Source organism: Budorcas taxicolor, chromosome 16 (assembly GCF_023091745.1).
Source record: "Budorcas taxicolor isolate Tak-1 chromosome 16, Takin1.1, whole genome shotgun sequence".
Lineage (NCBI taxonomy): Eukaryota > Metazoa > Chordata > Mammalia > Artiodactyla > Bovidae > Budorcas > Budorcas taxicolor.
This window is the reverse complement of record NC_068925.1, coordinates 57094402-57121621: the sequence shown is the minus strand read 5'-3', so window position 1 is coordinate 57121621 and position 27220 is coordinate 57094402. Positions and strand designations below refer to the sequence as shown.

Below are 27220 nucleotides of genomic sequence, written 5' to 3'. Positions count from 1 at the left end.
ACCAGTCCATTGTAAAGGAGATCAGTCCTGGGTGTTCATTGGAAGGACTGATGCTGAAGCTGAAACTCCAATACTTTGGCAACCTGATGCAAAGAACTGATTCATTTGAAAAGACCCTGATTCTGGGAAAGATTGAAGGCAGGAGGAGAAGGGGATGGCAGAGGATGTGATGGTTGGATGGTATCACCGACTCAATGGACATGAGTTTGGGTAAACTCCGGGAGTTGGTGATGAATAGGGAGTCCTGGCATGCTGCAATCCATGGGGTCATAAAGATCAGACACAACTGAGCAACTGAACTGAACTGAACTGAAGGAATAAATGAATGAATGATGATGGTTCTCCTGATCTTAGAATTCCAGAACAGTAAAGTCAACAGCCTTCCCCACTTTTTGTCAAATAGCCAGGGAGCATAGCTTTAATCTCTTCTAAAGAAAAAGAGGCTAATAACACACTAATACTATTTAAGATATCATTCAGTTCAGTTCAGTTCAGTTCAGTTGCTCAGTCGTGTCTGACTCTTTGCCACCCCATGGACTGTAGCACACCAGGCCTCCTTGTCCATCTATTACATCTATTTACAGCTATTTGTAAGGCCTCTTCAGACAACCATTTGCCTGTTGCATTTCTTTTTCTTGGAGATGGTCTTGATCCCTGCCTCCTGTACAATGTCATGAACCTCTGTCTATAGTTCTTCAGGCACTCTGTCTATCAGATCTAATCCCTTGAATCTATTTCTCACTTTCACTATATAATCATAAGGGATTTGATTTAGGTCATACCTGAATGGTCTAGTGGTTTTCCCTACTTTCTTCGATTTAAGTCTGAATTTGACAATAAGGAGTTTATGATCTGAGCAACAGTCAGCTCCCAGTCTTGTTTTTGCTTACTGTATACAGCTTCTCCATCTTTGGCAGCAAAGAATATAATCGATCTGATTTCGGTATTGACCATCTGGTGATGTCCATGTGTAAAGTCTTCTCTTGTTTTGTTGGAATAGGATGTTTGCTATGACCAGCGTGTTCTCTTGCCAAAACTCTATTAGCCTTTGCCCTGCTTCATTTTGTACTCCAAGGCCAAACATGCCTGTTACTCCAGGTGTTTCTTGACTTCTTACTTTTGCATTGCCGTCCTCTATGATGAAAGGGACATCTTTTTTGGGTGTTAGTTCTAGAAGGTCTTGTAGGTCTTCGCAGAATCATTCAACTTCAGCTTCTTCAGCATTACTGGTCAGGGCATAGATTTGGATTACTGTGATATTGAACGATTTGCCTTGGAAACGAACAGAGATCATTCTGTCATTTTTGAGACCGCATCCATTTTTGAGCACCTACTGACCTGGGGAGTTCATCTTTCAGTGGCCTATCTTTTTGCCTTTTCATACTGTTCATGGAGTTCTCAAGGCAAGAATACTGAAGTGGCTTGCCATTTCCTTCTCTAGTAGACCACATTTTGTTAGAACTCTCCACCATGACCCACCTGTCTTGGATGGCCCTACACGGCATGGCTCATATTTAAGATATCATAAATACATACATATCTATAGTAGCTTTCACAATAGCCAAAAGGTGGAAGCAAAGTAAGTGACTATCCACAGATGAACAGAGAAACAATATGCTGTAACATCCATACAATGGAGTATTATTCAGTCGTAAAAACTGGGGAAGTATTGAAGCCTGCTACAACGTGGATGAACCTTGAAGATATTAAGAAGTCAGACACAAAAGAACAGGTGTATGATTCCACTTATATAAGGTACATAGGGTAGTCAAACTTACAGAGACAGAAAGCAGAATGGTGGTTGCCAGAGTCTAGGGTGCAGGGGTAATGGGAAGTTACTGATTAATGAGTAAAGAGTTTTGGTCTGGGAAGATAAAAATATTCTGAAGATCTACGGCAACGATGTTTGTACAACAACGTGAATGCACTTAATGCCACTGAACTGTACACATAAAAATTGTTAAGATGGTAAATTTTATGCTATGTATATTTTACCACAATTTTTTAAAAAGTTACAAAGCTGTTTAAAGGTGCTGTCAGAATGAATTTTACAGAAAGAAAGCAAAAGACTGCTGCATATAAAGCTGACTCACCTATTTTGCTAGTTGATCGTGTTACTATTTTAGCAACATCACCAAGTCCAAGTTCATACTGCTCACCAGACAACAGGCCAATAAATCAAGAGATAAGCTACTGGGACAAGGAACAGCGACCTTATTCAGAAAGTTGGCAGATGGAGAAGATGGAAACTAGTGTCCCAAAGAACTATCTTCCTGAAGTTACAATTTAGGCTTCTTTTATACTAAAACACAGGAGGGGGTTGTCTTGGCTCCAGCCAGACTCCAGAGTGGATGTGTTAATTTCTTCCTTCCTTCAGTCATTCACAGACAGGCCTAGTCAGGATGTTGCCTGTGTACTAAATAAAAAGTTTTTTTTTTATAACTTAATTCTCATTATCCAAAAGACAGGGTTCCCAGAAATGTGCCTGTGTGCTTAGTTATGCAGTCCTGTCCAACTCTGTGCAATCCCATGGACTGTAGCCCGCCAGGCTCCTCTGTCCATGGGATATTTTTTCCAGGCAAGAATACTGGAGTGGGTTGCATTTCCTCTTCCAGGGGATCTTCCCAACCCAAGGATGGAACACAAGTCTCCTGCATTGGCAGGCAGGTTATTTACAGCTAAGCCATCAGGAAAGTTTCACAGAAATGTGCCATTATGCTGGGAGGGACTGGAGGCAGGAGGAGAAGGGGACGACAGAGGATGAGGATGAGATGACTGGATGGCATTACTGACTTGATGGACGTGAGTCTGAGTGAACTCCGGGAGTTGGTGATGGACAGGGAGGCCTGGCCAGCTGCGATTCATGGGATCACAGAGTCCAACATGACTGAGCGACTGAACTCAACTGAACTGAAGCTTATAGGTAGCGTCCCTTTAGTGATTAACTTGTAGTAGAATACACAGGTTCTTCCATATTACAACTACAGAAGATAACCCTCAGCTCTGGGGAGAGAAAATAAAGGTCATCAAAGGCGCTAGAGTTAGGACTAAACGCCTGCTTGACACTGGTCCAGGAATTCTCTAATTCTACCCTAATAGGAGCTCATGCTGGTCTTTCCTGCCAGCTGGCCTCAGTCAATCCATCCCGATCATAAGCCATGTTCCAACAAACTTGAACCTCTAAAGAAAGGAGTCTGCACTCAACTTCCCTTTCCAGAAGACTCCTGTCCAATAATGTAGAGGTAAATGGCACACAGGGACATGAATTCATAAATCAACACATCTATTAATATACTAGCTTTGCCAAGCTAACATATACTCGTCTAGGAGGATAGCAGGTGGGTGGTATTTGCCTTACTTGCTATACAAAGGAGCCCCACAAAAGGTTCATTCCAGACCCAAGGACTTTAGTTATAAACATGAACTGAAAGTTCCTTGTACTACAGACTGAAAACAGCAGTTTTAATAAAATGGCAAAGCTCCGCGCTACCCAACCCCCGCTCCGGGGTGGGGGTGGGGGGGAATGTTTTAAGAGCTTTTCACCTAAAGTTCTAATACACAATATATATATATATTTTTTAATATATATATATATATTTTAATATATATATATTTTTAAGTCCTAGACATACACATGGAACTGCAGCATTGCCATTACCAACATGGTTATATGACCATTATAGCTGAAAGAAAAAGAGAGATCTGCAAAATTTACACGAGGGACGAAGAAAGAAGAACTGGACAGAGGAAGAACTGGCCGTTAACTGTGGGCTTCTAGCAAGTAGCATCCTAAACTAATGGAGGATACAGGAGAAGCAGGCTGAGCGAGAATTTAGAGAAAGAGACATTGGTGACAATGAACAGATAGTAAGAAAGGGTGGAAGAAAAGGAGGTGAATGAGGACAAAGGTAATTTAAGAGGGTGTGTAAACCGCTCAAGGAGGGAGGAACACGCGAAAAGCGTCACAGACCACTACCAACATCACAGCTAAGCTTCCAGATTGTTATTTTGCCCAAATTCCGTTGAATACCGCGAGAACGCTAATCCAATTAACTATCCCCTCCTTCCCGAACGCTAAAGACCCGCCCCCTGCGGCCCAGGTCCCGCCCCTCGTGTCCTCGCTGTCTGCGGCAGTGTTAATAAAGTTGCAGCGGTTTGACATTTGCGGTCAACAAGATGGCTGCTTCCATGCTCGGATCTCTGCTGCGGATCGTCCGGCAGGTCTGGCCTGCGCCGTTATACCCTCCTCCCCTTCTCTGAACTTCCAAACCCACAGGTCCTCCACTGTTCTGCCACCAGGAGCGCCCAGTGCAGACCTGTTCCAGGGTTCTCTCTCTGTCCGCTTCCTTCCTCCGGCTTGATTCCGGGAAGGGCCGAGCTGCAAACGTAAATTGGGTTATTTGTAAACTTAGAGCTGACTGGCGTTGAAAGCCTGCAGACTGACTCCACTTTACGAGTGTAGGTGGAGACAGAAGGTGTCTGAAGAATGAGGCCCCCCAAACCTCGCAAAGTTAAAAGAAAGCCGAGCAAAGGAGACTTGAACAGAGCGAGAGAGGAGAGCGTGGTGGCCTGGAAGCACTGCAGGAGCAGCGAGTGGGGAACTCTGGTTAAAGTCAATTAAGAGGGCTGAGAATTGCTTGTTGGGTTTGCGTGCGTGCCTGCTCAGTCGCTTCCGACTCTTTGCCACCCCATAGACTAGACCGCCGGACTCCTCTGTCCATGGGATTCTCCAGGCAAGAATACTGGAGTGGGTTGCCGCGCCCTCCTCCAGATCTTCCCGACCCAGGAATCAAACTGGCGTCTCTTGGGACTCCTTCATTGGCAGGCGGATTCTTTACCACTGCGGCACCTGGTAGCCCTTCTGCTGGGTTTAGCAGCGTGGGAATTGTTGGAACGTGCAGCTTAGCAGTTTCGGTGGTGTGGTGGGGGTGTAAGTATTAGAGACAGAATGGGAGGAAAGAAATACCTTCTATCTTTCCTGCAAACTACAAACACAGACTACACACGTAGACGAACCTTTGAAGACGTTTTGCTGCAAAAAGGAACAGAAAATTGGGTCAATAGCTGAAGAGGGGGTGGGTTAAGAGTGGGTATTTTGTGGTGCTTTTTATTTTTAGCGGGACAGAAGTCAGTGCGTGTTTATGTGTCAAAGGGAAAGATTCTGTAGAGGGGGGAAAATAGATAATGTAGGAGAGGGAAGAATTGCTGAAGCTGTAGCTTGTGTAGGCAAGAGGTGATGAGTTTAGTGTTAGATTATTTGATCTTCAGAACATGAACAGTTAATCTGTAATGGCGTTGTCCAATAGAAATAAAATACCAACCACATTTGTAACTTACAGTTTTCGAGTGGCCACATTAAAAAAAGTAATTAGCAGATGAAGTTAATTTTATTAAAATATTTTAAATACGTTTATCAAAAATATTGTATTTCAACATGTAATCTATAAATGTGATGTGTGAGATCTTGCATTCTTTTTTTTCATGCTAAATCTTCAAAATCAGGTTTGTATTTTACACTTAAGAGTACATCTTAGTTTGGATTCTAAATTTTTCACGGTTAAGATGGAAAATCTAGTCCTATCAAAACTAAAACTTTTTAATGTTTGCTTAAGTTTAGATTTTTTTCATTAATTAAAATTAAATAAAATTTAGAATTTCATTCCTCTAGTTACTTTTCAAGGGCTCACTAGTCATGTGCAGTTAGTGGCTACTGTATTGGAGCAGATCTTTAATAATTTAATAGCAGGAGGGAATGTAGTGCATATGATTGCAGATGCTTTAAAAAAATTTATTTTGTTGAAGTAGAGTTGATTTACAATGTTATGTTAATTTATTAACATAAGTGATTCAGTTGCACATATTTTTTCATATTCTTTTCCATTATGGTTTATTACAGGATATTGAATTTAGTTCCCTGTGCTATACAGTAGGACCTTGTTGTTTTCCAATTCTATATATAATAGTTGGCATCTGCTAATCCCAAACGCCTTATCCAGCCCTTCCCCATGCCCCCTCCCCCTTGGCAACCACAAGTCTGTTCTATATATCTGATTATAGACGCTTTTGATTTCATAATTGAAGAGAAAGTGAAGTCATCAGCTAAACATGGGGATGTGGGAGCAGGTGTCAGGGATTTAAAGAAAGAAGAGATGGTGTAAAATAGTCAAGAGTAGATCAGAAGAATAGTGGCAAGGATTAGAACCAATAAGGTGAAGTGAAAGAGGGATCAGGGAGTTGAGGGTGTATGAAAGACAATATTGTGTTTACAGACCATGGAATTCAGGTGGCTCAGACTGTAAAGAATCCGTCTGCATTGTGGGAGACCTGGGTTTGATCCCTGGGTTGGGAAGATCCCCTGGGGGAGGGCATGGGCAGCCCATTCCAGTATTCTTGCCTGGAGAATCCCCATGGACAGAGGAGCCTGGCAGGCTACAGTCCATGAGGTTGCAAAGAGTCAGACACGACTGAGCAACACAAGCAGGAGATAGGAAGTCAAAAGCTGAGAGACACGTGAAAAGCTGGCAGGAGCAATGGATTGAAAGTTCCAGAGGGGCTGTTATTAGGGTGTTAGAGGAAACATGCTAGAAAGAAGTGACAGAGTATGAGATATACACAATTGGATAATAGAAGCTTTCACCTCCTGGGAATAAAAGAGCTCCAGCATGGAAGTAAATAGGAAAAGAGGAGTGGAGGACAAAATGACTGGAGGAAAAGAGTTCGAGGAGTGGAGAGATCAGGGTATAATTTCACTTGTGTTGAGATCACCAGGAATTAAGACAGAAGGAGTGACCGCCAGGATTGACAGTGAAAAATGAAAGGGAACAGTGGGGGCTGTGGTAGATGACTGCAGTGGTGGAGGTATAACGCAGTGGCACAAGAGTCACAGCTTCCTCTCAGGAAGGAGGGACAGTCTAGAAGCTGCAGTAAAGAGCAAGAAAGCTTCCTCCCAGTCATGGGAGAAAAAGAGCTATAGGGGAAACTGTTGAGCAAATATCTGGAGGAATTGTTAAGAAGTTGAGGATTTAGAAGATATTGATGATGGTAGACCATGAGTTGAAAGTCCAATGGAATAGTTTTAGGAGATGAAGAGGGGTGAGAGAGAGGGGTAGGTTAGGATATGTACAGAACAGAATAGAAGCAATCTTAACATGTAAAGCACTGTTACAAACTGGCAAGAAAATATAATAGAAATGTGGGCAAAGGACATAAACTATTACAGAAGAAATTAATGTAAGAGACCAGTAAATGTTTATTTTAAAAGTGTATTGCCTTTATAGTCAGGAAAAAAAAGTTGTACAGAAAGAATAAAAAGTTCCTTGTTTTTTCTTAAATAGAAACCTGTTAGGAGATGATAGAACACTGATTAGGGATAGTCTGGAAAAGAATTGAAGGGGAAAAATATTTAATTTTGGTTTCTAATTCTCTTTTGCTTTTAGTTTCATAGGCAACAGCAGACATTGCATTGCCCCTTCAGGTGAATTGTTTCAGCCAGAATGACCTCCTTGGACCTTACCACTGTTATCTTGTCCGTTTCCTCATTTGGTTTGGAAAAACTTCACCTTCTCTCCCTTCCCCCGCTTCCTAACTGTATCAGAATTCTGTCAGTCCTTCAAAGCCTTGCCTGAGCCCTCTTTCCGTGACGCTTATTTCCAGCCACTGTGACCGTGGTACTCATTTGACTCAGTCATGAATGAAATTTCAGTATCGATTTGATACATGCTATCTTATTTCTAAAAGATGATTTTAGAGTTGTTATATTTCCTCTTGAGACTTTGAAGCATTGAAGGCAGTTTATCTTTTGTTGATAGGTTGAAAAGAGGTTATCTTTCTAGTCTAGTAGTCTCGTTTTCAGCTTTATATTCTGTGTCATGCTGTGCATGTGTTTTTTCTAAAGCAGCAGTTATAAGCCATCATTTTCCACAGCTGTAATTTAATGAAAGTATAATATTTGCTCTGGTTTGGGAAAGACTTGAGTTTCTAATGCCCTATACTCTGTGTGTACTGTTAGTCAGAACTGTTGGCTATCACCATGTAAACATGAGACAGTGATGAACCCTCTGTCTTGTTACTGGACAACTCACACTAAGAAATGAGTTTTGAGTGACAATTTCAAAGTACCCATTGACCCAGCAGAACTGCTTCCAGTTCTGCTTCCTGCTGATATATACAAATATATATGAAATGGTTTATATAAGACATTATTCATTGCAGATTGTTTATAATGATACCTGGTGAGGTATGGTCTAGTTGTCCACCAGTAGGTCTCAGGATAATAAATCATGATGCATCTGTGGGGAGGGAAAAAATTCTCAGCTGGGGCCCTTGTGTCAATAGCAAGAGAAAAGCATACAAATTTGTAAGTTTTACCCAACACAGGAGTTTTCATAAGGAAAGAAGAACCAAAGGAGTTAAACCTAAGTGGGTTTTGTGCTAGGGTTAATGAAGCCTGGTAAACCATGGGAAAATGTGGTAAGACTAAAGGCATGAGCTGTGTGTAGAAAACTAAAGGAAACTTAGCATGGCCAGGTATTTAGACTCTTCTCAGTGTTCCTCAGGCTTCAGCGATAAGGATGCTTCTTTCATGTCCTGGGTATTGAGGGTCTTATGACCTGATTCAGGGGAAGGTCATAAAATCCTTCTTGGACCTGCTGTTTCTCAGATTCCTTTTGCTTGAAATAAACAATATGCCAAAGAGGCCCTATTGTGAGATAGTATCTCCTGAACCTGGTCACTTCCATATAGTGGAATATTATGCAACCTAAAACAATGTGGAAGCTTTTAAACATGGATATAGAAAGAGCTCTAAGATCTATTGTTAAATGTGAAAAAAACGGGTAGGAGAAGAAACATGGGAGGGGGAGTATGTACGTATATTTTATAGGCAAAAATCTCTGGAAGGCTACAGAAAAGAAATTAGTAACTGGATACCTCTGGGATGGGGGTATGGTCACTGGGCAGATAAGGGATGAGGTGGGAGGATGAATCCACTTTGTGTCTTTTTTTAATTCTTTTTTTATTGAGCTGTAGTTGATCTACAGTATGCTTATATTTGGTGTTGTGTGTGTGTTCTTTTTCTTAATTCTTTTCCATTATAGGTTATTACAAGATACTGAATATAGTTGCCTGTGCTATACTCTAAATTCTTATTGTTTATTTTATACATGCTAATGTGTATCTGTTAATCCCACACTCCTAATTTATCTCTTCTTCTCCCCTTCCACTGTGATGATCATAAGTTTGTTTTCTGTATCTGTGAGTTCATTTCTATTTTGTAAATAAGTTCATTTGTATCATTTTTTTAAAAAAATTCCATATATAAGTGATATCATGAGTCTTTGATTTGCTTCCCTTAATATGATAATTTCTAGATCTATCCATGTTGCTGCATGCTGTGGCCTTGTTTCATTTTTATGGCTGAGTAATATTCCCTTGTGTGTGTATATACCCCACATCTTTATTATTCATCTGTGATGGACATTTAGGTTGCTTCCATATCTTGGATATTGCAAACAGTGCTGCTATAAACATTGTGGTGCATGTATCTTTCTGAATTAGAGCTTTTTCCAGATTCATGCCCAGGAGTGGAATTGCTGGATTATATGGTAACTCTTTCTAGTTTTAAGGAACGTTTTTCCATAGAGGCTGTACCAATTTGCATTCCCACCAACGAAGTAGGAGAGTTCCCTTTCCTCCACACCCTCTCCAACAATTGTTATTTGTAGACTTTTTGATAGTGGTCATTTTGACCAGTACGAAGTGATACCTCACTGTAGTTTTGATTTTCATTTCTCTGAGAATTAGTGATATTGAGTATCTTTACATGGACAGAGGAGCCTGGCTGGCCACGGTCCATGGGGTCTCAGAGAGTCAGACACGACTGAAGTGATTAAGCATGCACGCACGCACACACATGTACCTGTTAGCCATCTGTATGTCTTCTTTGGAGAAATGTCTCTTTAGGTTTTCTGCTCATTTTTTAATTAGATTAAAATTTTTTTATTGGAGCATAATTGATTGACTGTTGTGATAGTCTCTGCTGTGCAGCAAAGTGAGTCAGTTATGCATAGACATATGGTCACTCTTTTAGGTTCTTTTCCCATACAGGTCCTTACAGAGTGTTGAGTAGAGTTCCCTGTGCTATACAGTAGGTCTTTATTAATTACATATTTTGTCTATAGTAATGTGTATATGTCAATTCCAATCTTCCAATTCATCCACTCCCCAAACCGTAAGATTTCTTTCTACACCTGTGACTGTTTTGTAAATAATAAAACAATATTTTTAGATTCCACATATACGTGATATCATAGGATATTTGTCCTTCTCTGTCTAGCTTAACTTCACTGAGTATGACAACCCCTAGGTCCATCCATGTCTCTGCAGTTGGCATTATTTCATTCTTTTTTATGGCTGAGTAATATTACATTGCATATACATGCACATATATGTACCGCAACTTCTTTATCCATTCCTCTGTTGATGGACATCTAGGCTGCTTCCATGTCCTGGCTGTTGTAAGTAGTGCTGCAGTGAACTCTGGGGTGCATGTATCTTTCTGAGTTAGGGTTTTCTTCAGCTATATGCCCTGGAGTGGAATTGCTGGATCATATTGCTGGTAATTCTGTTTTTAGATTTTTAAGGAAACTGCATGCTGTTCTCCATAGTGGCTGTACCAGTTTACAGTCTGACCCAGCAGTATAGGAGGGTTCCCTTTTTCCCACATTCTCTCCAGCATTTACTGTTCGTAGGCTTCTTGATGATGGCCATCCTGACTGGTATCAGGTGATAACTAATTGTAGTTTTGATTTGCATTTCTCTGAGAATTAATCATGTTGAACTCCTTTGTGTGTGTGCTTTTTGGCCATCTGTCTGTCTTCTTTGGAGAAATGTATATTTAAATCTTTTGCCCATTTTTCAATTGGGTGGTTAGTTTTTATGTTAGGGAGCTGCGTGTGCTATTTGTATATTTTAGAAATCAGGCCCTTGTCAGTAACATCATTTGTGAATGTTTTCTCCCAGCCCATGAGTTGTCTTTTCATTTTGTTTCTAGGTTTCCTTTGTTGTGCAAAACTTTATAAGTTTGACTTGGTTCCATTTGTTTAGTTTTGTTTTTATTTCCATTATTCCAGGAGATGGATCCAAAAACATATTGCTGCAATTTATGTCAAAGACTGTTCTGCCTGTGTTTTCCTCTAGGAAAATGTAGCAGTGCACTTTTCCCAGGACCATTTCCTGGATAGACTGTCTTTTCTCCATTGTATATTCTTTCTTTGTTGTAGATGAATTCACCCTAGTGCAGGGATTTATTGCTGGACTTTCTGTCCTGTTCTGTTGATCTGTTTTTGTGCCAGAACCATATTCTGTTGATTACTGTAGCTTTGCAGTATTGTCAGCAGCCAAGGAGCCTGATTTCCTCTCTTTCCATTTTTCTTTCTTAAGATTACTTTGCCTATTCCATCTTTTATAATTCCATGCAAATAAAAAAATTTTTGTTTTAGTTTGTGAAAAATACCACTCATAATTTGATAGGGGTTGCATTGAGTCTATAGATTGCCCGGGGTAGTATTGGTAATTTTCACAATAAAATTGGTAATTTTCACAATATTGATTCTTCCAACCCAAGAACATGGTATATATTTCTATGTGTTGTGCCTTGTTTCATCAAGATCTTACAGTTTTTGGAGTACGGGTTTTTGCTTCTTTTGGTAGGTTTTATTGTTGTTGCTAAGTTGTGTCCAACCCTTTTGAGACCCCATGGACTGTAGCCCACCAGGCTCCTCTGTCCATGGGATTTCCCAGGCAAGAATACTGGAGTGGGATGCCGTTTCCTTCTCCAGAGGATCTTCCTGATGGTGGGATTGAACCCATGTCTCCTGCATTGGCAGGTAGGTTCTTTACCACTGAGTCACCAGGGAAGCCCTCGGTAGATGTGAAGTGAACTGAAAGTGGCTCAGTTGTGTCCGACTCTTTGCGACCCATGAACTATACAGTCCATGGACTTCTCCAGGCCAGAATACTGGAGTGAGTAGCCTGTCCCTTCTGGTCTCTTGCATTGCAAGGAGAGTCTTTACTATCTGAGCCACAGGGGTGGTATTTCATTCTTTTTGATGCAATGATAAATGAGGTTGTTTTCTTAATTCTCCTCCAGAGTGTTTGTAGTTAGTGTAGAGAAATGCAACAGATTTCTGTGTATTCATTTTCTATTCTGCAGCTTTATCTAGTTCATTGATGAGCCTTAATAGCTTTCTAGTGGCATCTTTATGGTTTTCTATATATAGTATCTAGGTTGGTCATAACTTTCCTTCCAAGGAGTAAGAGTCTTTTAATTTCATGGCTGCAGTCAATATCTGCAGTGATTTTGGAGCCCAAAAAAATAAAGTCTGACGCTGTTCCCACTGGTTCCCCATCTATTTGCCATGAAGTGATGGGACCAGATGCCATGATCTTCGTTTTCTGAATGTTGAGCTTTAAGCCAACTTTTTGACTCTCCTCTTTCACTTTCATCAACAGGCTTTTTAGTTCCTCTTCACTTTCTGCCATAGGGTGGTATCATCTGCATATCTGAGGTTATTGATATTTCTCCCGGCAATCTTGATTTCAGCTTGTGTTTCTTCCAGCCCAGCGTTTCTCATGATGTACTCTGCATAGAAGTTAAATAAGCAGGGTGACAATATACAGCCTTGATATACTCCTTTTCCTATTTGGAAACAGTCTGTTGTTCCATGTTCACTTCTTACTGTTGCTTCCTGATCTGCATACGGATTTCTCAAGAGGCAGGTCAGGTGGTCTGGTATTCCCATGTCTTTCAGAACACAGTTTATTGTGATCCACACAGTCAAAGGCTTTCGCATAGTCAATAAAGCAGAAATAGATGTTTTTCTGGAATTCTTTTGCTTTTTCAGTGATCCAGCGGATCTTGGCAATTTGATCTCTGGCTCCTCTGCCTTTAGGAAAGTTATGACCAACCTAGATAGCATATTCAAAAGCAGATACATTACTTTGCCAACAAAGGTCCATCTAGTCAAGGCTATGGTTTTTCCAATGGTCATCAACAGGCTTTTTAGTTCCTCTTCACTTTCTGCCATAAGGGTGGTATCATCTGCATATCTGAGGTTATTGATATTTCTCCCGGCAATCTTAATTCCAGCTTGTTGACTATTTCTGATCTTAGAGGAACTGTTTTCAGCTTTTCACCATTGAGTATGATGGTGTTAGCTGTGGTTTTATCATGTATGGCCTTTATTGTGTTGAAGTGTGTTTTCTCTGTGCTCACTTTGTGGAGAATTTTTATCATAAATGGATGTTGAATTTCTTTTTCTTATTTAAAAATTATTTCTTTTTAATTAGCAGATAATACTTTACAGTGTTCTGGTGGTTTTTGCCATTCATCAACGTGAATCAGCCATAGATATACATATGTCCCCTCCCTCTTGAACCTGCCTCCCACTCTAGGTTGTATCAGAGCACAGGCTGAGCTCCCTGCATCTTATAGCAAGTTGCCACCGGCTATCTGTTTTTCATATGGCAAAATAAAATGTTTCAGTGCTACTGTCTACATTCTTTTTCTTATTTAAAAATTATTTCTTTTTAATTAGCGGATAATACTTTACAGTGTTCTGGTGGTTTCTGCCATTCATCAACATGAATCATCCATAGATATACATATGTCCCCTCCCTCTTGAACCTGCGTCCCACTCTGGGTTGTCTCAGAGCACAGGCTGAGCTCCCTGCATCTTATAGCAAGTTGCCACCGGCTATCTGTTTTTCATATGGCAAAATATATGTTCAGTGCTACTGTCTAGATTCGTCCCACCTCCTCCTTTCCACGCTGTGTCTCTGAGTCTGTTCTCTGTGTTGCTTCTCTATAGCTGCCTACAAACAGGGCTGTCAGTACCATTTTTCTAGATTCCACATATATATGTGTTAATATACAGTGTTAATATTCTGACTTACTTCACTCTGTATAACAGGCTCTAGGTTCATCCACCTCCCTTGAACTGACTCAAATTCATTCCTTTTGTAGCCGAGTAATATTCCATTATATATATGAACCACAACTTCTTTATCCATTCATCTGTCAGTGGACATGTAGGCTGCTGCCATGTTCTGGTGTTGAAAATAGTGCAGCAGTGAACACTGCCATACATGTGTCTTTTAGAATTGTGGTTTTCTCAGGGTATATGCCCAATAGTGGGATTGCTGGGTCATATGGTAGTTTAGTTTTTAAAGAAATCTCCATATTGTTCCCCACTGTGGCTGTATTAATTTACATTCTGACCATCAGTGCAAGAGGGTTTCCTTTTCTCCACATCCTCTCCAGCATTTATTGTTCATAGATTTTTTGATGGTGGCTGTTCTGCCCAGTGTGAGATAGTACCTCATTGTAGTTTGATTTGCATTTCTCTAATAATAAGCAGTGTTGAGCATTTTTTTCATGTGTTTATTAGCTCTCTGTATATCTTCTTTGAGAAATGTTTGTTTAGGTCTTCTGCCCATTTTTTGATTGGGTTCTTTGTTTTCCTAATATTGAGCTGCCTGAGCTGCTTGTACATTTTGGAGATTAATCCTTTGTCAATTGCTTCATTTGCAGTTATTTTCTCCCATTCTGAGGGTTGTCTTTTCATCTTCTTTATGGTTTCCTTTGCTGTGCAAAAATTTTTAAGTTTAATTAGATCCTGTTTGTATATTTTTGTTTTTATTTCCACCACTTTTGGAGATGGGTCATAGAGAATCTTGTTGTGATTTATGTCAAAGAATATTCTGCCTATGTTTTCCTTTAGGAGGTTTGTAGTTTCTGGTCTTACATTTAGGTCTTTAATCCATTTTGAGTTTCTCTTTGTGTATAGTATTAAGAAGTGTTCCAATTTCATTCTTCTACATATAGCTGTCCAGTTTTCACAGCACCATTTATTGAAGAGATTATCTTTTCTTCATTATATAGTTTTGCCTCCTTTGTCAAAAACAAGGTGCCCATAGGTACATGAGTTTATCTCTGGGCTTTTTATTTTGTTCCATTGGACTATATTTCTGTTTTTGTGCCAATACCATACTATCTTGATGACTGTAGCTTTGTAGTATAATCTGAAGTCAGGAAGGTTAATTCCTCTAACTCCATTCTTCTTTCTCATGATTGCTTTGAGTATTTGGAGTCTTCTGTGTTTCCATACGAATTGTGAAGTGTGAAATATGCCATTGGTAATTTGATAGGAATTGCATTGAATCTGTAGATTGTTTTGGGTAGTATAGTAATTTTCACAATGTTTATTCTTCCAATCTAGGAACCTGGTATATTTCTCCATCTGTTTATGTCATCTTTGATTTCTTTCATCCATATCTTTTAGTTTTCTGAGTACAGGTTTTTTGTCTCCTTAAATAGATTTATTGCTAGGTATTTTATTTTCCTATTGCAATGGTGAATGGGATTAATTCCTTAATTTCTCTTTCTGATTATTCATTGTTAGTGTATAGTAACACAAGGGATTTCTGTGTATTGATTAGCTCTAGTGATTTTCTGATAGTATCTAGAGTTTTCCATGTGTAGTATTGTGTTATCTGCAAACAGTGAAAGTTTTACTTCTTTTCCAGTCTGGATTCCTTTTAATGCTTTTTCTTCTCTGATTGCCATGGCCAGGATTTCCAAAACTATGTTGAATAATAGTGGCAAGAGTGGGCATACTTGTCTTGTTCCTTATCTTAGAGGAAATTCTTTGTTTTTCACCATTGAGAATATTTGCTGTGGGTTTATCATATATGGCCTTTATTATGTTGAGGTAGGTTCCTCCTATGCCCAGTTTCTGAAGAGTTTATGAAGAGCACCCATAAATGGGTGCTGAATTTTGTCGAAAGCTTTTTCTGTACTGATTGAGATTATCATATGATCTTTATCTTTTAATTTGTTAATGTGGTGTATCATATTGATTGACTTGTGTATATTGAAGAATCCGTGCATCCTTGGATAAACCCAACTTGATCCTTAATGTGTTGTTGGCTTCTGTTTGCTAGAATTTTGTTGAGAATTTTTGCATCCATGTTCATCAGTGATACTGGCCTGTGATGTTCTTTTTTTTGTGATGTCTTTATCTGGTTTTGGTATCAGGGTGATGGTGGCCTCATAGAATAAGTTCAGAAATGTCCCTTCCTCTGCAACTGTTTGGAATAGCTTCAGAAGGATTGGTGTTAACTCACCTCTGAATTTTTGATAAAATTCTTCTGTGAAGCCATCTGTTCCTGGACTTTTCTTATTGGCAGTTTTTAAATAATTGGTTCCATTTCAGTACTAGTAATTTTCTGTTTCTTCCTGGTTCAGTCTTGGGAAATTGTACCATTCAAAGAATTTGTCCATTTCAATTAGGTTACACATTTTATTGGCATATTGTTGCTCATACTAGTCTGTCATGATCCTTTGTATTTCTGTGGTGTCAGTTGTAACTTTTCCTTTTTCATTTATGATTTTACTGATTTTGGCGCTCTCCCTTTTTTTCTTCATTAGTCTCTGAAGATTTATAAATTTTGTTTATCTTAAAAAAAACAAAACCTGCTTTTACTTTCGTTGCTCTTTTCTATTGATGTTTTAGTTGCTAATTCGTTTGTGCCCTGACTTTTATGATTTCTTCTACTAACTTTGGTTTTTATTTCTTCTTCTTTTGCTGGTTGCTTTAGGTGTAATGTTAGATTGTTTACTTGAGATTTTCTTGTTTCCTTGGATAAACTTTTATCACTATTAACTTCCTTCTTAGAAGTGCTTTTGCTATATCTCATTTTCATTTGTCTCCAGATATTTTCTGATTTCTTCTTTGACTTCGTCAGTGATTCATTGATTGTTTAGTAGCATATTGTTTTATCTCAGTGTGTGTGTGTGTGTGTGTGTTTTCTTTTACTTGATTTCTAGTTTCATAGCATCATGATAGGAAATGATGCTTGATAAGATTTCAGGTTTCTCAAATTGACCAAAGTTTGCTTTGTGCCCCTGCATGGGATCTATCCAGGAGGATGTTCCAAGTGCACTTGAAAAGAATGTGTATTGTGTTTTGGGGTTGAATGCTCTATAAATATCAGGTCTGATGTGTCATTTAAGGCCTGTGTTTCGTTATTTATTTTCTGTCTGGATGATCTATCCAGACAGAATAGATATTTGTGGGGTGTTATAAGTGGGGTGTTATACCCCGTTGATATAAGTGGGGTGTTAGTGTCCCTCACTATTATTTTGTTACTTCAATTTCTCCTTTTATGTTTGTTAACATTTGGCTCATCCATTGAGGTGCTCCTATGTTGGGTCCACATATATTTACAGTTGTTATATATTCTTCTTGGATTGATCCCGTGATCATTATATAATGTCCTTCTTTGTCTCTTGTAGCCATGTTTAAGAAGTATATTTTATCTGATGTGAGTATTGCTATTCCAACTTTTATTTGATTTCCACTTGCATGAAATGCCTTTTTCCATCCTGCCTCTTTCATTCTGTATTTCTTGAGAAGCGGGTCTCTCACCAACAGCATATTTATGGGTCTTCTTTTTATATTCATTCAACCAATCTATGTCTTTTTGTTTGAGTATTTAATCTGTTTACATTTATGGTAATTATCGATATGTATATTCTTACTGCCATTTTGTTTATTGTGTTGGATTTGTTTTTGTAAGTCTTTTTTCTCCCTACACTCTTTTGTTCTCTTGTGATTTGATGACTGTCTTTGGTGTTATATTTGGATTCCATTTTCTTTTTTGTATGTATATTACAGACTTCTGGTTTGCTGACATTACCATGAGGTTTTGTATTGGAGTGTGTATTTTTACGTACTTGTTGTAAGTTGATCTCTTATTTTCTAATGCATTTTAGGTACTCTGCATTTGTACTCTCTTCCCCTCATGATTACTATTCTTTATTTTATATATTACATCTAGTTTTGTGTAACCCTTAACTGCTTATTGTGGATACAGATGGTTTTACTACTTTTTACTTTTGTCTTTAACCTCCCTCCTAGCTTTGTGCATGGATGATTTCCTACATTTATGGTATGTTTACCTTTACCAGTGAGTGTTTCCATTTTGTGATTTTCTTGTTTCTAGTTGTGCCTCTTTCTTTTCTGCCTCTTGAAGTTTCTTTAGCAGTTGTTATAAAGCTGGTTTTGTGGTGCTCGATTTTCTTAGCTCTTGCTTGTCTGTAAAGCTTTTGATTTCTCCATCAAATCTGAATGAGACCCTTGCTGAGCAGAGTACTCTTGGTTATAGGTTTTTCTCTTTCATCACTTTTAAGTACATCATGCACATTCTTCTGGCCTGCAGTTTGTGCTGAAAAATCAGCTGGTACTTTTATGGGAATTACCTTATAAGTCATTTGTTGCTTTTCCCTTGTTGCTTTTAATATTCTCTCTCTAACTTTTGTCATTTTTATTACAGTGTGTTATGGTATATTTCCTTTGTGAATTAATCCTGTATGGGACTCTCTGTGCTTTTTGTACTTGGGTGACTGTTTCCCTGCCCAAATCACAGATGTTTTCAGCTATTGTTTCTTCAAATATTTTCTCAGACCCTTTCTCACTGGGATCCCTATAATGTGACTGTTAGCATGCTTCCTGTTATCCCAGAGGTCCCTTAATCTGGCCTCATTATTTTTCATTCTTTTTTCTGTTACATGGGAGTGATTTCCACTCCTATGTCTTCCAGCTTACTGATCCATTCTTCTGAATCACTGAGTCCATACTGATTCCTTCTATTCAGTTCAATTCAGTCGCTCAGTTGTGTCCGACTATTTGCGACCCCATGAATCGCAGCACACTAGGCCTCCCTGTCCATCACCAACTCCCAGAGTTCACTCAAACTCACGTCCACCAAGTCAATGATGCCATCCAACCATATCATCCTCTGTTGTCCCCTTTTCCTCCTGCCCCCAATCCCTCCCAGCATCAAGGTCTTTTCCAATGAGTCAACTCTTTGCATGAGGTGGCCAAAGTACTGGAGTTTCAGCTTTAGCATCATTCCTTCCAAAGAAATCCCAGGGCTGATCTCCTTCAGAATGGACTGGTTGCATCTCCTTGCAGTCCAAGGGACTCTCAAGAGTCTTCTCCAACACCACAGTTCAAAACCATCAATTCTTCAGCGCTCAGCTTTCTTCACAGTCCAACTCTCACATCCGTACATGACCACTGGAAAAATCATAGCCTTGACTAGACGGACTTTTGTTGGCAAAGTAATGTCTCTGCTTTTGAATATGCTATCTAGGTTGGTCATAACTTTTATTCCAAGGAGTAAGCGTCTTTGGCTGCAGTCACCATCTGCAGTGATTTTGGAACCCCAAAAATAAAGTCTGACACTGTTTCCAATGTTTCCCCATCTATTTCCCATGAAGTGATGGGTCCAGATGCCATGATCTTTGTTTTCTGAATGTTGAGCTGTAAGCCAACTTTTTCACTCTCCTCTTTCACTTTCATCAACAGGCTTTTTAGCGCCTCTTGACTTTCTGCCATAATGGTGGTGTCATCTCCATATCTGAGGTTATTGATATTTCTCCCGGCAATCTTGATTCCAGCTTGTGTTTCTTCCAGCCCAGTGTTTCTCATGATGTACTCTGCATATAAGTTAAATAAGCAGGGTGACAATATACAGCCTTGACGTACTCCTTTTCCTATTTGGAACCAGTCTGTTGTTCCATGTCCAGTTCTAACTGTTGCTTCCTGACCTGCATATAGGTTTCTCAAGAGGCAGGTCAGGTGGTCTGGTATTCCCATCTCTCTCAGAATTTTCCACAGTTTATTGTGATCCACACAGTCAAAGGCTTTGGCATAGTCAATAAAGCAGAAATAGATGTTTTTCTGGAACTCTCTTGCTTTTTCCATGATCCAGCGGATGTTGGCAATTTGATCTCTGGTTCCTCTGCCTTTTCTAAAACCAGCTTGAACATCTGGAAGTTCACGGTTCACGTATTGCTGAAGCCTGGCTTGGAGAATTTTCAGCATTACTTTACTAGTGTGTGAGATATCCTTCATTTCAGTTATTGCATTCTTTAATTCTGTTTCATTGTTCTTTGTATTTTCTAATTCTTTTTTGAAAGCTTATAATTTCTTGCTCTCTGCATCTGTGCTCCTGCCAAGTCCTTTGATCATCTTTACAATCATTACTCTGAACTGTTTCTTGGGTAGATTGCCTACTTCCACATCACTTAGTTGCTCTTACGAGGTTTTATCTTGTTCCTTCGCCTCATATATATTTTTCTGTCATCTCATTTTATCTCAAGTGCTGTTTGTACTTTATGTATGTGACAGGTTGGTTATGTTTCTCAACTTTGGAGAAGTGTTCCTCTGTAAGAGACATCTTTTACATCCCAGCAGTGTTCACCCACTGAGTGCCGGGGGCCAGGTAGTCCCAGGATAGTGTCTGGCCTGAATTTGCAGATTATTGTGTGGGTTGCGGGACAGTAGTTTTCTTTCTTTGAGAGGCTGGTGACTGTCCCCTGGTGGGTGGAGTTGGGTTGTGATCCTCTGGCAAACCCTGGGTCTGACTCTCCTTCACTTATTCCTTGTCTCTTTTAGGTGGTTCCTTCATCAGCTTCAGGCCAAGCTCGAAGTTACTATGTCGATTGGAGAATGTTGCGTGATGTAAAGAGAAGAAAAATGGCCTATGAGTATGCAGATGAGAGGCTACGGATCAATTCTCTCAGGAAGAATACTATTCTTCCAAAACACCTTCAGGTTAGCTAATTAAGATGAGTATCTGCCAGAAAATCGTTAACTCAAATCACTTCATACTGTTGGTTGTAACTTAGTGTACTTTGTAGAGACTAGAATCTCGTTTTCTTGGTCAACATAAACAAATACCATTGAAACTTTTTATTAGTTTCAAATAAAAAAATTATTCATTCTTAACTAGCCTTTCAGCCATTTCATTAGGTGATGCTTAGAAAGTACTGAGGCATGGTGACCACACAGAAATTGGATAGTTATTTGACCTATGGTGTCTCTCCAGTTCATTCCAGTCTTTCAGCGTGCCCAGCACATGACCTACATTATTCCTTATCCAAGGCCATCCCTAAGCCTGCTTCTGAATTCCTTTACCCATGAGGTGGCCTTCCATATAGGTTTGACTTCTTGTCATACTCTTTAACTTGGAAAAGAGAATGTCAGCTCAGGCTTCCTGAAGCATAAGTCCTGGGCCCAACTGTTAGCATAAAATACCTGCATACAGGAGTCTTATCAGAGTCTATAACTCATACTCAAGGCCATTAAACTTATCAAAAGCTTAGAGTAAAAATTATTTCATTCATATAAATTTGGAGAATAATATATAGGTTCTTCATTATCATGGGTTCTTTTTAAATCTTATCTAAATTCAGCCAGATAAGCAGAAAACGGAGTGCCTTGGACCATTCTGTTACAGCTTTTATTGTAATGACATTAAGCTACTTGCCTATATTTAGGCAGTAATAAGAAGTGGCTCCTGAGAAACAAAGCTTAAGATGTTAGGGAGGACAAATTTATGAAGACCTCCATGAAGAGTCTCTGGTTTGAGAACCATCAATAGCTGTGTAGAGCCTCTCTTAATCCTGGGAACTTAACATGGCTCTTTCTTGCCTGCCAACTAGCTTACAAGGCGAATTTCTGTCCTGGTGCTAATGAATTTACAGGCTCTCACAGAATGCTCTTTTGTCTCATTTTCCCTTTGCCTAGTTTCCTCATTTGTACACTGCCTTAAATCTTTTTTTTTAATTTTTATTTTTACTTTTTTTTACTTTACAATACTGTATTGGTTTTGCCATGCATTGACATGAATCCACCATGGGTGTACATGAGTTCCCAATCCTGAACCCCTTTCCCACCTCCCACCCTATATCATCTCTCTGGATCATCCCCATGCACCAGCCCCAAGCATCCTGTATCCTGTATCGAACATAGACTGTCGATTCGTTTCTTACATGATACTATACATGTTTCAGTGCCATTCTCCCAAATCGTCCCTCCCTCTCCCTCTCCCTCAGAGTCCAAAAGTCCGTTCTATACATCTGTGTCTCTTTTGCTGTCTTGCATACAGGGTCATCATTACCATCTTTCTAAATTCCATATATATGTGTTAGTATACTGTATTGGTGTTTTTCTTTCTGGCTTATTTCACTCTGTATAATTGGCTCCAGTTTCATCCATCTCATTAGAACTGATTCAAGTGTATTCTTTTTAATGGCTGAGTAATACTCCATTGTGTATATGTACCACAGCTTTCTTATCCATTCATCTGCTGATGGACATCTAGGTTGTTTCCATGTCCTGGCTATTATAAACAGTGCTGCAATGAACATTGGGGTACATGTGTCTCTTTCAATTCTGGTTTCCTCGGTTGTATACTGCCTTAAATCTTTATGTTCATACACACGTTAACAATTTGTAGCTGTTCTTCATGTTCCATCTCCATAAAACTTTACTTCATTCTACCAGTCCAATCATTTCTCCTGTTAAGTTCCTTTTGTAGTTCTTACTATTTACCATTCATTGACTTAATCATGTTTCATATAATTTTATCATTATTTCTTTTTTTTAAGTATATCACTTCATTTATTTTGGTCTTTGATTTTTCTCCATCAGTGTTTTGTAATTTTTAGCACACAGATTTGTCAGTATTTCTTAATAGCAACATATGTGTGAGCTTTTGGAGGTCAGGAACTACGCTTAATGCTTAATAATTAATATAAACTTGTGCTTATCACTCAGTCATGTCCAGCTCTTTGTGACCCCATGGACTGCAGTCCACCAGGCTCCTCTGTCCATGGGGATTCTCCAGGCAAGAATGCTGGAGTGGGTTCCCACGCCCTTCTCCAGGGGATCTTCCCCACCCATGCACCAAACCCAGGTCTCATGCATTGTAGGTGGATTCTTTACCTGGTCTGAGCTACCAGGGAAGCTCAATATAAACTTAGCGGCTTTCATATACATTTTCTCATTTATCTGTTTTTAATATGTTAGAGTAATTATTTTACTTACATCATAGTCTAGTAAGGGTCTATCCCACACAAACACATGCACAATAATACACATACTTTTAAGCACATACGTAAGAATAAATCTGTCCTGACAAAACCTTAGTGCTAGCTACTGCAGTAATCTGTGTTTTCCCCCTGAACCATTTTTGCCCTTACCATATTTATTTCCTTACATTACAAATGATGTTTTAAAAATGTAAATCTCACCTGATCACTTGTCTTTGCATCTCCAGCAGTCAGAATCTTTACTGTAGATGTCAAGGTTCTGTGCGCTCCTATCCTTCCTCCTCTTCATCTTCATGTCAAACATTTCCTTCTACTTGGTCTTCAGAGGTTTCACACTTGCATACTTCAAAAATCTTATGGGAAATAACCTAATACCTCAAGGTTCTAGAAATAAAAACAGATAAGCCCAAAATTAGCAGAATCCAAGATTGGAACAGAAATAAATGAAAATAGAAACCAGAAAAACAGTAAAGATATGTGAAACTAAGAGCTGATTTTTTTGAAAAGATAAAATTGATGAGCATTTAGCTAGACTAACATAGTAAAAGAGAGAGAAGATTCAAATAAAATCAGCAACAAAAGAGGAAATATTACACCTGATACCAAAAGAAATACAGAGAATCATAACAAATTGATAAGAACAATCGTAGGCCAACAAACTGGCTAACCTAGAAGAAAGAGATAAATTCCTAGAAACATAAAACCTATCAAGACTGAATTATGAATAAACAGAAAATCTGAAGTGACCAGTGATGAGTAAGGAGATTGAATCAGTAATCAGAAAAAAGTGCAGGACCATATGCCTTCAGGAGTAAATTCTACCAGTCATTTAAAGAGGAGCTAGTGCCAGTTCTTCTCAAACTCTTCCAGAAAATCGAGTAAGAGGGAAACAAACACTCCCAAAGTCATTTTATGAGCCCAGCATTGCCCTGATAGCAAAGCCAGATAAGGGCACTAAAAAGAAAGAAAACTACAGGTCAGTATACCTAATGAATAGAGATGGAAAAATTCCCTATAAAATACTAGCAGACCAAATTCAGCAGCGCATTGAAAGAAACATTTATCATAAGTAAGATGCAAATAAGTAAGATATTCCATGTTCATAGGTTGGAAGAATTAATATTTTTAAAATGCCCATACTACACAAAGCCATCTATAAATTCTGTGCAATTCTTATCAAAATTCCAATAGCATTTTTTTCACAGAAATAGAAAAAATAATCCTAAAATTTGTATGGAACTACGAAAGACCATCAAAGAGTCAAAGCAATCCTGAGAAAGAAGAACAAAGTTGGAGGCATCACATTTCCTGGTTTACAAAGCTATAATATTCAAAACAGTATGGTAGTGGCATAAAAACAGACACATACACCAGTGGAATGGAATTGAGAACCTGGAAATAAATCCACAGATGAGTGGTCAATAAGTAGTTGACAGGGGAGCCAAAATACTCAGTGGTTGTTGTGGATAGCTTCTCCGTGAGTGGTGCTGGAGAAACTGGATACTCACATGCAGAAGAGTAGAATTGGTCCCCTATCTTAACACCACTCACAGAAACTCAAAATGGGCTAGACTTAAAAGAACTGAAAGTGTGAAACTGCTGGAAGGAAACAAGGGGTAAAAGTTCCTTGACATTGACCTTTGCAGTGATTTTTTTTTAGCTGTGACACCGAAGGTGCAAGTGACAAAGGAAAGCAAGTGGACTGCATCACGCTGAGAGCAGCAGCGTGGAAAGGCAGCCTGCAAAGTGTGAGAGGACGCTTGCAAGCCATGTGCCTGACAAGAGCTTAATAGCCCCCAAATATAAGGAAGCCATGCAACTCAGTAGCACCCCCCAAAAAAAATGATTAAAAAATAGCAGAGAACCTGAATACACATTTTTCCAAAAGAGACACAGATGACCAACAGGTACATGAAAAGATGCTCAACTAATCAGGGAAATGCAAACAAAAACTGCAAAGAGCTCTCACCTCACACCTGTCAGAATGGCTACTGTCCAAAAGATGAGATAAATGTTGGTGAAGATGTGGGGAAGAGAACCCTGTGCGCTGCTGGTGGGAATGTAAATTGGCACAACCACTGTGGAAAATAGTTTGGAGGCTCTTCAAAATATTAAAGATTAGAACTACCACGTATGATCCAGCAATTCCATATCTGAGTATAAACCTGAAGGAAATGAAATCACTAGATAGAAATGAAGAGAGAGCTGCATCCCTGTGTTCACTCCAGTATTATCCACAGTAGCCAGGGCATGGAAACAGCCTGACTGTCTATCAGCAGGTGAACGTGCCACTCCAGGAGTGTGATTTGCACACACACAGCGGCACAGAGTACAGTAGTGCGATACTGCATGTGTGCTCATGTTGACTTTGCGACCCCTCTGTCCATGGGATTCTCCAGCAAGAATACTGGAGCGGTTTGCCATGCCCTCCCGGGGATCTTCCCTACCCAGGGATCGAACCTGGGTCTCCCACATGGCAGGCAGATTCTTTACCAACTGAGCCACCTGGGAAGCCCAGAGTATGATACTATTTAGCCATTAAAAAAAGAAATCTTGCCCTTTGCAATAACATAGATGTACCTTGAGGGCATTATGCTAAGTGAAGTAAGTCAGAACGACAAATACTATATGATCTCACTTATATTTAGAGTCTGAAAAACCAAATTGATAGAAACAGTAGAATGGTGGTTACCAGAGCCTGGGGATTAGGGGAGATGGGGAGGTGTTGGCCGAAGGGTACAGACTTCCAGTTATAAGGTGAATAAGTTCTGGGGTTAAATAAGTACAGCATGTGGACCATAGTTAGCACTACTGTATTACATATTTGAAAGCTGCTTAAAGAGTAACTCTTCAGTGTTCTCTCACACACAAGGTAATTATGTGAGGTGATGGAGGTGTTAACCTTATTGTGGCAATTATTTTTCACAGTATATACATGTATCATGACATCACATTGTGCATCTTAAACTTACATAGTGTTCTATATCGATTTTCTCAGTGAAGCTGGGAAAATCATTTGGGGAGACAACAGAAATGCATTCATGTATTTTCCAAAAGAGAAATGAGAATGTTAGCCAGGAGGTCAGTGACTGAGAGGAGGAGAGGGAAGTCTTAGGTACTGACACTGTTTCTTCGTCTAGTTGCTGGTTACACAGCTGTTTTCTATTGGTGAAAGCTTTTTGAGCTTTACACTTAGTTTGTGGATTCTTGGTTATGTTTGTTAGGTTTCAGTTTAATTTCGAAAAATTACATTGCGAGTATGTCAAACAATTCTGCATTGTTTCTTTCTGGCCTGTTTGTTTCTACTCAGTAAAATTCATCATGGTACCCAGGGTTCTTTTGCCAAACTTGGCTGCATTAATGAATCTAGCCTTTTGTGTTCTCTTCCTCTGAGCATTGACTCATCATCTAGAATAAATAAATGCATGTGCTCTGTGTAAATAACGTTGTGACTTCCCTTAGGAGGTGGCTGATGAAGAAATTGCTGCCCTTCCCCGGGATAGCTGCCCCGTTAGAATCAGAAATCGATGTGTTATGACGTCCCGTCCACGAGGCGTAAAGCGGCGCTGGAGGCTCAGCCGTATTGTCTTCCGTCACTTAGCTGATCATGGGCAACTGTCTGGGATCCAGCGAGCAATATGGTGATCAGCTCCAGAACCTACTGACCTTGCAGGAAAACCACTTAGGCAAGAAGAGACTTTTCTAATAGATAAAAACCTGATTTTTATTTGAGTGTTCTGTCAGTGAATAATATTTTTCTAAACATGTTGTTCCCAAGCATAGTGCAAAGAGTAATTAAAAAAAAGAAGTTTGTGGAAATATGTTCTGTATGGTTGTCTTTTCCTTCAAGTTTAATCTTTTAGCAACATGTGAGTGTTCCTGAATGTTTTTTGAAGAGCATTACTTCATCTCACAGTATTATCTTACTGTTCCTCCAGCTCGTTGACATGTAGCTCATGTGTGGCAATTTTTAATCCTGGGCTGGCTACCCAGATCTGCACAGCTCACTTTACTTTTAGTTGACTGTGAAGACAGACAGTACATTGGAAGGTAAATGTGATGTTCTGGATTATCTAACTAATGCTCAACCTCTGTGTGATGGCTGAATCAAAAGAGAATCACTACTTATTTTCTTGCTCCATCTTCAAGAGCCCTTAGAACAAAATGTGCCTCTTTAAGGCCTGAAAACCTATCCCAGGAGGAAAAGTCCTGCTGGAATGGTATGTATTTGCTGTATTCATATTTATTTCATCT

General features: G+C 39.3%; 1 protein-coding gene across 1 annotated transcript; it reads left to right on the top strand.

Annotated features, from left to right (window-relative positions):
* Positions 1-4156: 4156 nt before the first annotated feature.
* MRPS14 (mitochondrial ribosomal protein S14) lies at positions 4157-26789 on the top strand. Its single transcript, XM_052654049.1, has 3 exons — positions 4157-4221; positions 20526-20684; positions 26429-26789. The coding sequence occupies exons 1-3, from the start codon at positions 4177-4179 to the stop codon at positions 26609-26611; spliced, it is 387 nt and encodes a 128-aa protein (XP_052510009.1). The 5' UTR covers positions 4157-4176; the 3' UTR covers positions 26612-26789.
* The last annotated feature ends 431 nt before the right edge of the window (positions 26790-27220 follow it).

Excerpts from the sequence above, each read along its gene's own strand:
- MRPS14 (XM_052654049.1), top strand. The coding sequence starts at position 4,177 with ATGGCTGCTTCCATGCTCGGATCTCTGCTGCGGATCGTCCGGCAG. Across the intron at positions 4,222-20,525 it reads TGCTGCGGATCGTCCGGCAG|GTGGTTCCTTCATCAGCTTC; the intron begins GTCTGGCCTGCG and ends TGTCTCTTTTAG. Across the intron at positions 20,685-26,428 it reads TTCTTCCAAAACACCTTCAG|GAGGTGGCTGATGAAGAAAT; the intron begins GTTAGCTAATTA and ends GACTTCCCTTAG.